The sequence below is a fragment of the Alligator mississippiensis genome, chromosome 4 (genome assembly GCF_030867095.1).
Source record: "Alligator mississippiensis isolate rAllMis1 chromosome 4, rAllMis1, whole genome shotgun sequence".
NCBI classification, from domain to species: Eukaryota; Metazoa; Chordata; order Crocodylia; family Alligatoridae; genus Alligator; species Alligator mississippiensis.
Genome location: NC_081827.1, coordinates 246,702,729 through 246,718,956, shown reverse-complemented (window position 1 = coordinate 246,718,956; position 16,228 = coordinate 246,702,729). Strand labels below are relative to the sequence as shown.

The 16,228-nt window shown below is 40.1% G+C and overlaps 1 protein-coding gene across 1 annotated transcript in view; it reads left to right on the top strand.

Moving 5' to 3' along the window:
• Positions 1-15,809, top strand: part of SLC49A4 (solute carrier family 49 member 4) — a 94,172-nt gene extending 78,363 nt beyond the window's left edge. Inside the window, exons 8-9 of the mRNA XM_014599302.3 lie at positions 2,084-2,266; positions 6,442-15,809. Coding sequence (XP_014454788.2) covers positions 2,084-2,266; positions 6,442-6,557 — 299 coding nt within the window. The 3' untranslated portion in view covers positions 6,558-15,809. The remainder of the gene's footprint in view (positions 1-2,083; positions 2,267-6,441) is intronic.
• The last annotated feature ends 419 nt before the right edge of the window (positions 15,810-16,228 follow it).

Genomic DNA, 16,228 nt, shown 5'->3' with positions numbered 1-16,228 from the left:
GATACTAAATTTTCTTCTCACTTGCAGAACTCTGGTGAACTTATCTGCTCCTCTGACTTTCACCCTGCAGCTGGTAATAGAACATTTTACAGGAGCTCAAAGCTGCTAGGTCCTTTTTATTTAAAAAATAAATAAATAAATCACCTCCAGGTCTCTTACAAAAAGAGCGGCCAACCTAATCAGTCCCCTTCCAAAGCTATGCCATCTGTATCATCTTCCTGGTAGCCTTTTCTATTCTCTTTTTCCCCTCTGTGTAAATCCTTCTCTAGAGAAAGAAATATGCATGGAAGAGAACTATATCAAATGAATGATCTGACCGATAGCCATTTTTTGCCATCTCTCTTAAGGCTTTATCTCCGTTCTCTGATCCCTCATGTCTTAACAAATAATGCAGGTTTTTTAGGCAAAAGTTTCCTGCTCACTAACCATTCCTCAGTTGTAGGACTGATCAGTGTTTAACTTCTGATGAAGTAGCACTTTTCATTTCTCCCCTTGTTAAAACATTTTGGTATAGTATGGAAAAATAGAATACCATCCTACTTGAATTTCTTATACTAAAAGTCTTGCTAACATACCGCAGTGTAGAGATGTCATCAAGTGTAGTCTTTTCCCAGCAACTAGGAAATGTCTTTACTTCTGAAGGATGTGTCTTTACATATAGTTGGTGCCCTTACAGAGTCTTCAATAAGCGTTCCAGACTTCTACTTACCCTTTTCAGTCTTCTAGTAAATGGTTTCCATTTCTCCCCTCCCCCTTATATGTAATTGGTCTTCTCAAGACACAAAGGTCCCAGCTCAGAAAATCCTTCTTTCCTAGGACAGCTTTTAAGGAGATGCTACAGTTCCATTAAAATTAGCTTTCATCATTCAGAGCCTTTAAAAGCTGGAGGGTAAAAAAAAAAAAAGGAAAAACATGTATATTTTTGTTTAGTGCCAGAAGACATATTAGTTGTACAAAACATCTATATTAGTGCAAGCAATATAATAACATCCGAAGTCACAGAACAAAGCCAATCGAAGAAATGACTATATTCTATTATTATATACCCAGGAGGAAAAATAGGAATTCTGTAATAATAAAAAATTTCCTTTGGCAAGTAGGAGTCATTTCTGGCAGGTACTGAGTATATTTCATTCCCATTCGACAAATGGGAATTTCAACATCTCACAAGTCAGGTGGTGGTGAATTTTAATGCTCTGCTGTCTGGGAAATCATAAGTATTTATTTGTACAATGGAAGCAAAAATTAGTTTCAACCTCTGACACCGAGTCAAAAGGTTAATTTTCCATTCACTTTTAATGCAGTTCAGTAATTGCTTCCACTCTAATTGTATGTGGAGCAGTAGTTATTGTTCATTTAGGAAATAACTCGGCTTGGATGTCTCTTTGCATTAATTTTTTCCCCCAAGGATTCCCATTTGGTAAGTGGACTCCACAGTATTGAATGGATCTTCAGGAATTCAATTCTGTATACAAATGTACATTTCTGATTTTCAACCCAAATAATAAATGTCAACTACAAGCAGTGAGACATGATATATGTCATGATGCACAGTGGGTAAAAAATAGATCTGATTATTCTTTGTCTTCTAGTTATTTGCCCATCAGTACTGGAGCATCTTTGGTTTGAAGTATCCTAGTCCCTTGTATACTACACATCCCTTCTCCCCCAAACTCAGCTGTCCGAAATTGAGTTGCATGTGTAAGCGCGGAAGCTGGGGATGATATAAAGTGGATGCCATGCTTCTTCCCCCTGCCAGCCTCGGGGAAGGAGGGGCTGGAGTTCATCCTTCAGGGTTAGAACTACAGCATTAATCCTTTCACAGCTGCTGCCGAATCCCCAGTGGCGGTGAGAGGGTTAACACATCAGCCTTTACCTGAGCAGGGCCAGTTGGGATTCAGCCATTCAGTCTGAATCCCCTGCGGTCATAATTCAGCCGTGACCCTGGAATAATATTTGCTTCACTCTGCCTTCCCCAAACAAGGTGCATCTGTCTGGAGGGCTTACAGAATGTAATAACATGCTGTCGTAGGAAAACGGTGACATAAAACTCATCGCTGTTTCTGTTTTGTTTCCATTGTAGCTACACTGTACACGTCCTGCATTTTGCTAGGAGTGTTCCTCAATAGCAGCATACCTATATTCTTTGAGCTTTTTGTGGAAACAGTCTATCCAGTTCCAGAAGGAATCACATGTGGAGTTGTCACCTTTCTGAGTAATGTGTTCATGGGCGTCCTTTTGTTTTTCCTCACATTTTACCATACAGGTAAGAAATATTAGACGTTTAATGTAATTCTTTGTGTGGAGACATTCTGCGCGCAGTCAGTTTTGGCACCGCGGGAGGGCAGTTTATATGCAGAACTCCCATTAATGCTTATTATGTACATATATTGTTTGCATACCACTGATAGAAAAGACTTCTGAATTGTTTATCTTTATATGCCTGCCAATCAAAGAATTAAATCATTTAGTAGAAGATAGGTATCCAGGTTGTAGCCATATAGGAATTGGAACTCGTGGTAGAGGTGATATCTTTTATTAGACCACCTAGAGTTTTGCAAAAAAAATTCTTTAAAAGCTTGCAAATAAAGACAAAAAACTAGTTGGTCTAATAAAAGATATCACCTCTACCATGAGTTCTGATTCATTAGTAGAACATGCACATTCAGATTTTGCTTTGAACTTCCTACATCAAGAAGCCACTGAGATAAACATGGTGGCTGTATTTTTTTTTTTTTTTACAAAGAATGATAATGTTCTGGCCATTTGTAGCAGGTTGGGGAATCACTTAGCTCAAACAGTCCCGCTGTGCTCATTTACAGTCCTTGTTCATTGTCCCTGGACCTCTGGCACACTTCCTCCCAGCAGGAATCGACACAAACGGACAGCGCAGCACAACACATGAACAGCGGGGGGGCTTCCTAGACCCGAAGGGAGTTCCAGACCGGGCTTTGCCACTGCTAGTCTGCCGCCCTCCTCCTCCTGCCAGTTATCTCTAGCACTTATACTCTTTCTTTGAGCTCCCGAATGGAGTGTCTGTCCTGGCATGGTCCTCGGGTTTCAACCATCCGCCAACCTGCCTGCGCTCTCTTGCTCGCTCTGTTCTCTACACAGTTCCCATTGCTCTGTCTCCACGTGGAGAGTATCCTGGCTCTTGGGCTTCTGTCTCCTGCTCGCAGCGGGAACCCTCTTCCAGCTGTTTAAGCCCCCCACCCCCAGGCGCTAGGTCAGACCCTTGCTAGGTTAGACCCTCCTGGTCCTTCCAAACTCTGGTTGCTTTAAGGGCTTGTTTCATGGGCTCCATTCTCCCCTGCACCCATGCCCATGCCTCGCGAGTTTTTACTAATGGTTTTGCCTTTTCTGGGTTTTGGCTTAGCCTTAGCAAACCGCAGCTATTGCCTCCCTGGCTCTTGTTGCTTGAGTTTTCAGACTCTGGGCTCTCCTGGCCCTGGTTTTGCCACTGTTTCACAGCAGGATATATTCTATTAAGGGCATTAGACAGCATAGAATTAAAGCAGCTGCAGCAAGCCTGCAACAATGCAAAAGTAAAAAAACTGCTCTAGCTTTCACCCTGCTTCATCCAGGGGTTCAAGTTGATTTCCCACCCCCGGACTGTTGCAGGCTGCATGCATAACCATTAGCATCAGGGATGGAGGTTGTAGCCATGTTCCTTCACAGGAAGTTTTGTTTCTCCCTGGGAGAAACTTTACAATCTTTGCATTCTCCTTTGCCTGAGGAAGGGTGTGAGCCCAAAAGCTTACAAATAAATCTAAATTTGCCTTTAGAAATGTGGTTACTGTGCTGAAGGTCAACAACATGGGAGAGGTTGAGTCAAAATGTACTATCTTACAAATCCTTTTTGAAAAATTAAAAGTTGATACTTCATATTTATAAGACGGGGATATATATCTCTATATCTATCTATCGATAGATAGATAGATATAGCTATATATTTAGTTGGTACAGGAAGAGTATTTTTAATCATAATGCAAAAATATTGTTACCAAGATCTGAAATATTGATGTTCCCTACCTAAAAGGAGGCTGGTAAACTTCAGAGGAAAGTGTCTATTGACTGAAGAATGTTATATAATGGGTCAAACTTTCACATGCTTCAGCATAGTCTCTGGTTTACTACCTACCATTAACTGTGAACAGGGGTACTCGCAGCTGCATTGCAGATTCAGTAGATCAGTTAGGGCACACGGTCTGTTAAGAATGTACATTTTAAAAACCAATTTGAATATTTGATATTATACCTACTGCTCGAAAGTGACGTGATGGGTTTTTCTTAGAAGGTTTCTAAAATGACAATGATAGTTCAGTGAAATCTAGATTTGCAATGCTAGGGTACATGAATTATGTACATTATTATTATTTCAAACTAAATTGGTAAAATCAAGTGAAACAAATTTTAAATACTTTCAGTCTTCTTCCAAATAAGTGTAGGGTCAGTATTATAAATCCATTTTCCATAGAGCATTATAATATAGTTCATGGTGCCATCTCAGCAGGACTGACGGATTTCTTTCTGTAAATGACAATTTAAAGAAAAACTATTTAAAAAATTGTGAAATCCAGTTTCATTTAGGGTACTGTAGTCCTTTTTCATAAAAGTATCTAAGTACATAAAGTCAAATTCTTGCTGTCTCCACCTTTCTCTAAGAGATGAAACATGAGTTTATATTATTATTTAGGGAAAAATACACTCTGTGATATAGCGCCACAAATGATTAACAGCACCGCTATTTGCATAATCTCTAAGGTTTGATCAGCACCCAGTCTTACATTACGGACTATGTTATTAAAAGAAAAATCCTTTAGAAGATGAAAAATGATTTTGCAATAAAAACGCTTCATTTTAAATCAGTCTCTTCAATTTTCCTTTGATTTCCATACACCCTTTATTGTTATTCCATAATGATACAAGTAACCCAGAGAGCAGGAGCAGGGGAGTTTGGTCTCTCTTTCCTCTCTCACTTTTAGATTACACAGTCCTCTCATTCTCATTCCCATTTCTCCCTTTTCTTCATACTCTGATATTAGTGTCCCAATTACTAAGGCTATGAAGGAGCCAATTCTGGAAGTTTTCCAATGCAGTGACGATTCTGCTGCAGCTAACATGATTAGACTGGGAGATTGAAGCCTCCAAATCCTTAGCCTAACTTCTAGCACTGTATCGTCATGCCAGAAACTCATTCTCTGCACATTGTTTTAATCAGACTTCCTTCAGGGGTATTTTTTCCCTTTTACTTTCTACTTTCCTTGGATCTTTTTTCCGATCAGTATATTAACATAAATCGACCAATGAGCCAGCGATTCTTGTAGTATAGCAAGTAATGAGAGGAATTACAAGGTCATTAATCTCTCAGTCTTTTTAGATGTCTGGGTTAGATTATGTTCAGTCCACTTACGCACAAGTATAGAAAATCATGGAGGGGAATGTTTCTTATAACTCGTGGGAATTTAAACAAAGCAATTTCATGTTAAACAAGGAAGATTGCAGTGGGGCATTACTACTTGAACAAAGATAAGAGCTTTTTTTGCATTGTTGTTTTCTGGGGGTTTTCCTAAGCTTTCTGGTTTTGTGTTTTGCATTCCCAAACATAAATTGAGCTTTAGCTTTAGCAATATGAATTATGGATTAAACTAAAGCAGCATTGCAGGAGCCTTTAATATGATTAGTAGCCCTTGAAGGGGTGTTTAAAATTCGGTAGAAATCCCGACTGAAGTAAAAGACCAGCTCCCGAAAAATTGATGCTTCTCCAATGAACTTCAGGCAGAGTCACAATGCTTCTGAAAAGAGAATTGTGCTGCCCCTGCCTTCAGATTAAACCTGCTAAACAAATAATTAAAGAATGACTGACAGGGAAACTTTTTTATACCCCGAAGAATGATATATTATTAAGAACAAGCACATTATATCTACAGAGAGGCTGGGGGAGAGCTTTTATGGTACTTTTAAAACTTGGATTGATTGGACTACACAGAAGCTTCTGTTGAGAAATTGGCTTTCCCCGTCCAAATCGTGGAGCAGATTTGACTCAGAATCAGAGTGCTGGTGTTTATATTATCCTTTTAATCTATCCTGTTTCTTAGCCTGTAGAAATCTGAGAAATAATTAATAGACTCCTGTTTCAGGGAGGTTTGTTTTCTCCTAGAGATGGCAGATTTTTTTTTCCTTTCCAACTGTCAAGGGGAATAAGAGAGAGTAAAATTAATTAACGACACGGACTTCTTTTAAAAGAAATTCGTAACAGCATCTCATAAAACATTTCATCTCTCTGGCAGTCCCACAGTTGTCATTGTTTTGCATTTAGAAACGAGCTGGTTCTTCAAAGCCACGAGCTACATCTTCTAATTTCCAGTGGTTTCTATTCTGATTGCTTTAACAATGAAGTATGTTGCACAAATCTGAGACTGAATTATTTTTGTTTTACAGAGATTTCTTGGTTCAATTGGTGCCTCCCAGGGTCATGTTTGCTCAGTCTGCTCCTTATTCTGTGCTTCAGGGAATCCTACGATCGACTGTATCTTGATGTCGTCGTCTCAGTTTAAAAACACAGAACTGGTGGAGATGTAGAAGGGCCTGGGAATCCATGTTGCGTTCTGCACATTTGCTTGGAATTGCACAGCTGAACGGAGGAAAAGCTACAAAATGTTAAATACAGTTTTATTCAGTTTTGAAGATTATTTTTTTAAAATACCCTTTTGATCCTTATCACAAGCCAGATAACCGGTGTCAGACTTGGACGGGAATCAGAGCACCAGTGTCAGAACTGATATTTAATTTACAAGGCTGTACCTGTTGTTATTAACTGTGCAGATATTTGTGCCAATTCAAGATTGCATGTGGTGTCTATAGGTACCAAGGCACCAGTAATCTTTCAGTCTTCTCTCCAAATAAGAATAGCTGATAATCTTTTCAAAACTCGATTAACTTTTAAATTAGTAACTAATTTAATTGTTAAACGCCCAATAGTGGCAGAAGCTAAAATAATGTGGTGCTTATAAGCTACAGTTGTGTTTCGATAAAAGCCATTTCTGTAAGAAGATGCTGGTTCTTTGGTCTCTAACCATTTTGGATACTCTTAACAGACCTTGCACTGTTGTTGAAAAAGCTTAATTTTTGCCCCAGAGCCAGAGTGCATTCAGTGATTGCTGTAATAATAGCCAGACAATAGTTACCACTAAAGTCTAGTGTTAGCTGACAGTAGCATCTGTAATGCTGCAGTTGTTCTCTCTGTTTAAAACAGGAAATTACTGTGGTATTTTGGAAGTTTGCAATATAGTCACTGTTGGTAAATGTTGATATTCTAATGGCCATCACTACTACCCTTTCATCTCCAACTAATACTGTCTTTCACCGTAAAACCCTATTTCTTGCCCCTCAGTACTGTAGGGGTACAGCTTCCAATTTTGGGAGTTCTTTGTTAAGCAAAAACTGCAGTCTTATAGTGCGTGCATGATTTTAAGATTAGTTTACAGTGTAAGGCTGTCTAAATAATAATGTTTTCAAATACCCAGTTCTATAAGTGATCATTTTTCTGAAAAGTTTTCTGGCTTTCTGACCTACCCTTGTTATCAGCAAAATGACAAATGATGTTGGGATATTCATGACTGAATTTAACGCAACCTGGGAACTACAACACCAACTTTTTTTTTTTTTATCAGTGCTAAACTTTGGCCATTGTGGCCCTTACTTGAACATAAATAGTGAAGGCACCTTTGAGTAGTTTTGTGACTGTTTCAAACCTGTTAGGTTTTTCTGAATTTTATTCTTAGTTAGTTCAACATTATTTGCAGTACTTCCACTCTGAGCGTGCTCTGTTGCTTGTGTAATATTTGGGGGTGTGCTTGTGTGTGTGTGTGTGTGTGTATACATTAATGTATATGCATAAACATGTATAACATATATTTATATACGTTGTAGCATGTGTGCGCATATAGATTTATTTTAAAATAATGGTGGGTGCAGAGCCACTGTTTGTAACCAAAGCAGTCATTTCGGCAAATGAGGTTGCAAAAGCATACCCGCCGCAACGTGAATTTTATTACACTGAGTGAATGTTTTCTTAATGTGGCTATTTTATATAGAGTGTGTGTGTGTGTGTGCATGTTTGAGGATGTTGGCATGTAATGTTCTGCTTCAGCGAGAAATCTAAATCAAACGCCCTCCGCTCCTGCGAGGGGCTCTGCTCCATCACTCTTGAGTAATACAGCCACCGTAACTCATAAAAATAAAACCTAATCAGTGCATTACCCTTCAGACATGTATCAGTTCGGTCTGCCTGCCTCTCTTTCTGCTGAGAGAATATTTCATTAATATTTTTTAGCTCAAAACTCTGCTCGTGCAGTAAAACAAAATAACTAATTTCACAGCATCTGCTTTTATTGTTTTCAGACAAATGGACATATATATATACCCTCGTAAGAAACAGGGTGCTAGGACTGGGTTTATTGGCTACATCAGATACTAAAAGAGCAGAATCCTTCCTTGAAAGGCACCGTTCGTAAACAATGGAGCCAGTTGGTATTGAGACTTTTTAAATAAACAAAGCCAGCACATTTGAACAACCAGAAGCTTATTTTTATCATCGTTTCAGGTTTTTGGTGCAAAGGCACAACCATCCAACTTTCTTGGCTTTGCTTCAGTGTTTGAAACAGTATCAGTACCCGGTAGCTCCTGTTACCCATTGTCTTGTGCAAAGCTACAAAATACGTTCGTGCCAAGGATTCTAGTTTACAGGTGCGATGCCAGGACAGAGTGGTAATTCTGGCTCGGTCCTTTTGAGACATGCTTAGCAACCTGCTGCAGCTATATTGGAATTAAACCTGCACACTTTCAGGCACCTTGCTGAGAAGCAGAGATTCTCATTTTCTCTACCACCCGGATCATTGTCAGATGGAAAAACACTCCATGGCTTTGCTCCAAAATGCAAAGTTTCCATAGAACCAAATAGGCCAGTAAAATTCTACCAGAGCACTATACTTTACTGCTGCAGATCCCATCCTGCAGCCCATACGCAGCCAAGTCTAAGGGAAATTTCTCCTAAGTAAAAACAAGATCATTTCTTCACTATGTAAAGTTCCATGATTGGTAAGACTCCGCTGCTGTGATTCATTGAAATAAATGTTCAGGTTTGTGGACTTGGGGAGAAGGACATCTGGGGGGCAGGGACCAGGGAATAAAATATTTCAACTTAAAATATGCTTTCCGAGATGTTTAAAAGAGTTCGGTCATTATCCGAACTAAAGCCATGGGGAGTTTTCCTGAATAAGATTATTTAATCATGTTGCCTGTTGTTTTATTTATTTGTTTTACTTTTATATAGGTAAAAACTATTGTGGTGACTTGAGTTTACTAAAAGTGAGATTTTTCTTGCTGCAGTGAGAGAGCTTTGAACATTCCTGAAATGTTAATCCTCAGTCGTCCCAAGTCATATTCAGAAATGAAATATTTTTCCATTTTCTTATTGGCCGACAGCAAAGTGCAAGTGCAGTTCTTACCTCTGCAATTTTGGAGTAACGATGGACATGTTTTCTTGGCTGGCCAGGGCACAATCGTGTTTTGCTGTTGACTGATTAGAACCGAACACTTCCATACCAAAGTAAAATTGACTTCTCAATGGGAAAGTGCTTTGAGAAATGACAATACTCCCTTCCTATTTTAGCTCAGAGTCACTTTTCATGCTAAAAGCCAGAAGAGCAATTTTGCAAAGCCACTAAAAGAGGGACAATTATGCTGCAGTTTGTATTGAAAATGCAAGGAAGGATGCTTTGCAGTGACCATTTCTCTCTTGTAACAGGCCTTCATTTTAAATAGGTAGTTATAGTCTTGGCTGCACCTCCCTTTTTTTTTTTTTTTTCACTTGGAGCCTTAATAGCTTTAAATTCAACTTCCAGCTCTGCTGCCTTTTTCCTTTGGCTGACTCCTCGGCTCTGCTGCCTTTCATGCTGCTAACGAGGCAGATAAGAGTTAGAAGACGGGCTTCACTTCCATCCCTGCTTTCTGATTCTCTTCACTTCCCAACCCTCACGATTCCTTTTTCTGTTAATAGCTTGTTCTGTTTTAAATGCATGTCTATGCAAGGACTTCCTGAATTCCCAGTCAGGCCTAGAAAGAGGGTTGGCCAAGACAGCTAGTCAATAATCTTAAACATAGTTATTTTCTGTTTTAAGGAAATCACTGAAAAGAACGCCATTGCGCACGTCTTACCATGTTCTTTGTATTGTGTTCTCTGTAGTGTCAACATGAGCGAATTATTAAAGCTACCTGGAAATAACAGGCAATATTTGTGGTAGTTCTCATGGGAAAACTGTATTCACTAAATGGCCCAAGTGTATCGTGGAGCTTCCTACTTGGGAATTTAGCAAATGTCCAGATGCTGCGATTGGATATCAGATTATACTGAAGTAGTTTTATCATCTGGAGAATATTAACAGGTGTGAGGTTATGGAGAACTATACAACTAAGCAGGGAGTGAATGCAGTCTTGCATTTTAAATACATCAATAAAAGGGATTGATCTACATGTAAAATATTAATTGCTGTGAGAAAGGGAAGAGTTCCTAGATTTGTTAGGACTGACTATCATTGGAAGATAATGAGGACTTGGACATCTTATCCCATGTGTATAGACATCCTGTTAAGCTGTGAGAGCAGCAGCAATTTTTTCTCATTGATAAATCTTCACTTTTCATATTGGGTCATGTTTTTTATTTGGAAGAAAAACATGCAGTTGCTAGCTTTTGTAGTAGAGATGTTTCTGGGTGCTATTTGGTATATTTTTTTTAGGTGCATTAGGCGCTGACTATAATTCATGGTGATGGTTTGTCAGGGCACCTGTTGGGTTGGTGTGAGTGTAGCTCTGGGAGTGTAGTTAACATTTTTGAATGAGATGTTATTGTTTTAAGCTGTAGAGCACCTCGGACTGTTTAGTGGAATTTGTAGGCATGCCCCCATCAATAGGGTTGAATGCCAACCTTATTTAAAATAAATGGGAACTTTCCCATAGCCTTCACTGGGTCCAGAATATGGAACAGAGTCAAAAAATTTGGCCATCATAAAGAGGACGACTCCTAAGATCATAATACTTTCATCGCTTCGATCAACAGAGAGTCAGTGTTCAGGTTGATTTCTAGACCACCAGGGAGCATGTAATATCACAGGTGTCAAGGCAAGATTTATTAGTTTCTTTATAGAAAGCCCATGTAGTTGATAAGGTGATAGTTAATCACAGACTTTCGCACAACGGTGCTGTCCCAGTGCACGAGACACGGGGGGGGGGGGGGGAAGTCTCATTGTATTATTGTAGACAGCAATAGAATATTTCTGTGCGTTTCATCAAGGAGCACTGCTGCCAGCAGCTTAAAATTTCTGTTTCAGTGCAGGTTGAGAAGGCCACAATAAAGTCAGAAAAACATGTCAGTCTGCTTTTACCATTTACAGTTCCTGTTTCAAGGTAGATAAAACAATAATAAATGAAGGTGAAGGCTCTTCTTTGTCCTGAGTTTCAACAAGCAAAAGCAAATATTTGGGCAGGGATTTGGGCTCCTGGTTTTTCACCCTGCATCCTTGACGTATTTGGAGCGATGCGTTCTGATATGAACTTCTTCCAAATACCATCGGCGCACAGTGCGCTCGCGTGCTCTTTTGAATAGATCTGCATATAGGTTGTAAGCAAAGTGAACACCATGCAATCACGTCTACACCTAGCTGGCATTTGGGGCAGCCTCCATTTTTTTGATGACCTCCCTCCCCCCGAGACATCTCATAAAGGGACTGGGTTTTCAGGAAACAATTTTCACCCTCTTTGAAAAATTTCAAGGCAAGCACCTAAAAATCCTAGGTACTTGAGGAGAACTTGACTACTTTTTTCTTTTTAGCTAGGCCAAGAAATAATGTATATCACCTATTCCTGTATCGCTGGTTCCTCCTCTCCGCATTACAGTTTAGGAAATGCGATTGCCTAGTTGGTGGGTGAATTGTTACAGTCTCTGCTCTACGTTCATCCTTGAACAATTTGTTGAGGTGACAGTAGTTGGCCCAACAGCCAGGAGAGTGGGTATACATTGTTTGCTTTCCTTGTATCCCTCAGTTGTCAAATGCTCTTGATATATTGCTATCTCAGTAGGTTAAAAGATTATCAGAAGCCACTTTGTGGGCACATCTACATGTGCCCCCCACGGCGCAGTTGTTACTGCGCTGTCATTTAGTACTTGTTTTAGCATGTACTAAATGGTGGTGCACAGTTTTTATCAGCTGCCTCATTACAGAGAGGTAGCTTGTCACTCGTTGTGGTTTGTGCCCACCAACGCTACAGCGACGTAGCGGTGAGCCGCACTGCCGTAGCTCGTCACTACAGCGACATAGCGTCTCATGTTATCCAATGTCAATAAAAATCTTTCCTAATATGTAGTGTGCATGCCGACTTTCTCAAGGATGAGATCTGTAATTGCATTGCTCTCTTACCTGTAATGCCCCTTGGGTTGGAATTAATATTAGACCAGCTTGACACGTCTTCACTCTTCCTCAAAGTGTAGCAGACCAAGGTTGTATGACTTAGCTTTTTCAATTGACTCGTTCCTTTTTTACAACATCTAGCACCCTTATTTACTCCACAAGTGACTTCTTTACTAGTTGCATCTCGATGTGTCAATATATTCATTTTCTGGCTGCTGGATAAAGAAAATTGGATCTCCGTATATAAGTTTCTTCTGTTCCTATTCAAAACTTATCCCATTAGCTGCTCTGAGCCTTTTGGGTAGGGTGGGATAGGACTAAATAAATAAACAGTTTGAGATGGTCTTGTAATCATAGTTCTTCTGTGTTTGTTATAAAAGCCAAAATAAATGGTTTTCCCTGGTTGGATGGCAATGGTCTGGTTAAAGGGCAACACTTGAAGCCAGGATGTCTGGGTTCTATTCTTGCTTGGCTGTGTGACCTCGGGAAAATCACTTGTGCTCTCCATGCCTCAGTTTCTCCATCTGTAAAATTGTCACCAATGTTTCTGTACCATGTTGATGTTTTGTGACACTGTTTTTGCTGTCCAAATGGCTTTGCGTTCCTTTGGAAAGGTGCTAGCTATACAACAGCAATGTTTCCTTCATGTCAGTCATCCATTAAATTTGAATTAAGGGGCCCTTTTTGGCGACATGCTCTTGTGTGTGTACGGAAGTGCTCTATGCACACTTTTTACAGTGCTGTAATTTAGAGCACTTTACAGGGCTATAAAAAATTACAACACTCTTAAACATGATGCGCACAGTGTTGGGGGCGGGGGGAGGTTCAAAGCCTCCCTGCATTTTCCAGCCTAGTTTCTGCAGCCTCCAGGAGCTTCTCTACTGGTCAGAAATTTGACCAGCATGCAGAAGTTATTCAGAGTGCTGTAGGTTGCTGAAATGCTGCAAAATACAGCACTTCAGGCTTTAATACCTCTTTTAATAAGGGTTCATTTAAAGCGCTATACCCATGTTTAAAGTGCTGTAAAGCCATGCACTTCTGTTAAGTCACAGCAATAAAGCAACTTCTTCACACATCCCTTCTTATGAACCAAATGAGCTCCCTTGTAAGTCATCAGGTCTTCTAACCATGTATCAGGGTATCTATAGTATACCTGCTCCGCTGGGAACATATAAGCAAAAGGTTTGTGTGCACGGGGAAATGTGTGTGAAGGAGCTGGTGCACAGGAGACTTGCTTCCCTTGCTGCACCGTCACTGTATGGGTGGACACTTGGCAGGTGCAGTAGGTATGAAATAGCTTGCTCCACTTTCAAAGCAGCAGCAGCTTCCACACATTGCCACAAACCAAGACTGTTCACATGGCAAGTAAGAGTAGAGTGGCTAGTGCACTGTACGCCAGCACTCCTGCTGACTGCACACTAACTTGCACATGTAGACAAGCCTTAGAGAGAGACTGAGTGGAGGACAGGAACATGACCTGGCTTTAAAGCCGCTGTCTTTTTAAACTAGATGTCGACAGCACAGCTGTCTGTTGCATTGCTACCCGCTTGCACAGGGGATTTAGTGAACAAAGCTAAATCACTTTCTAGAATGCACCTTATTTACTTGCCTGTCCTTTGAACTCGTTTTGAAATCCCCATTGGCCTGTCACACTGTCCCGAATTGTCTAATTGTCTGTGCATTTAATACTATAACTTCACATGCAGATCAGAGAGGGGAATGCATGCATCCCAAGGAAGAAATCAAGGCATCTGAAGTATGTGAGAAGCTTTTTCATAAACTGATGAGTCACGTTGCAGGTGCTTGGAGAGCCATTGGCAGGAATCATGGGAAGGGCTGTGCAGCGGCTGGAATTTCCCTTGGGGATTTGTGTTCGTATTTCTCTCTGGGAACTTAGCAGAGTTTTGCAAACAGTTCTCTGCAGATCCCACGTCCTGTAGCTGCCTGCCCTGCCCTATATGCTGGTTAGTTTTCATGCCTCTCTTTTCAGATGAAAATTCCTGTCCGTTTAGGATTTTCACTTGTCCAAAAATCTTCTTCCCCTGCAGTGTCTAGTGTCTTCAGCTCTATTCTAGAAATGACCACGGTGGAAATACTGGCTTTTAATAATGTGACACACGATTTTCCTTCTAACATTATGGTGTGAATATATAGGAAAAAATAAGGTTTCTTTTGTGTATCAGGATGTGTCTTTGTAAATGACGTTCAAAATAGAAGACTGTTCAATTTTACTGGAGTTTGTATGCATTTTACTTTTGTAATTTTTTAAAATGATTTGATAGAATTTTATTTTAGGACAGATTCTACTTTTTGTATGCAATATTTGGACGTGCTGTATTTTTTATTTTAAAAATAATGTTTTAAACCACTGTACATGTGTAAATCAACCACTTAATATCTTTTCAGACTGGAATCTTACCTTGTGAAGGTGCGTGTTACTTTTAATAATAGTTGTTTCACATTAAAAGGATTACTCATCATCGTTGCCAGTACTTTTCAGTAATGTAGGGAATGTAAACTAATATTAGATTTCTGGTGTAGTATCAGTGTTGAAACAAATTCAAAAGCATTACTTTCAAATGGGGATGAGTTGGTTAAAGTAATACCGAACACTGCGGACCGGATCCAGAGCCTACTGTAGTCACTAGAAAGAATTCAGTTGACTATAGTGGACACTTAATTGGGCCTTCTGTGAAGAATAGACACCATGATTGTATTTCAGTAGGCCCCAGAGAGCCCATTAAGAGCATGGCCCGATTTTGATAGACACTACACATGAAAAAAGGGATGTTCATCAAGAGTTGTTTTATTACACAAGGTTGAGGGAGTCGCTTATAGCACACATTTGTTCAAAACCTTGTACCCTAAACAGAGTTGTGTTGGGAAGAGGAAGGAGGTTGAGAGAGATTACTGATGAGAAAAAAAAAATAGGACTTCAAAGAAGACAAGAGGGTGCTTTAAATGAAGGGGTATCAGTAAACCGTTTCTTTGAGGAAGCCTAATACTGAACAGTATGTCTGACTAGCAGAGCCATTGGGTTCCTGACTCTCTGCCCACGGAAGTGGTTTTCACTGGGCATAATTTGCTCATCCAGCAATCGAAGTGATGCTCGAGTAGACAAAGGGAGTTAGGCAAGGCACTGGCCCGGGACTTGGGAGATGCAAGGTCAGTTCCTGGCCTTGTCCCAGCTGTATACCTCCTTCCTCCTGTCTTGTCTACTTAGATTGTAAGCTCTTCGTGGCAGGGGCTCTTTCCAACTGTGTATGTGCAAAGTGGGGCCATAGTGTCTGTGGAGGCCTCTAGGCTCTACTGTAATACAAGTAATAAATGACCTTTTGGAAATGAGCTGCTCTGTGTATGTTGTTTAAAGCCTGAGTGTTCACCAGGAGAAGCCTGCTTTCTGTTTTGCTTTTCATCGCCTCCAAGGGCATTTCCTGCTAAGAGCAGAAGTAGAAAATACTAGCAAAATGCTACCAAGAAGCAGTGCAGTGTGTCCATACCTGAATGCATCGGTCATTGCAAAAGGTATTACCTTTTGGACCCCCGCAGACCACGAGCCAATAAATAGTGTGCCCACAAGCACTGCACCCATACAAGGGCTAGTTTTCTATTATGCTTCCCACTTGCGAAAGGCTTTACAGCGTTGGTTCTTTTAAGTTGCATCTGACTGATACTGGCCATGTTTGTCAGCACCCCCAGATGGAAATTTTATTTACCATATTTACTTGAATAGTAGAAGACCCTTACCCCCATAATTAGTTTCT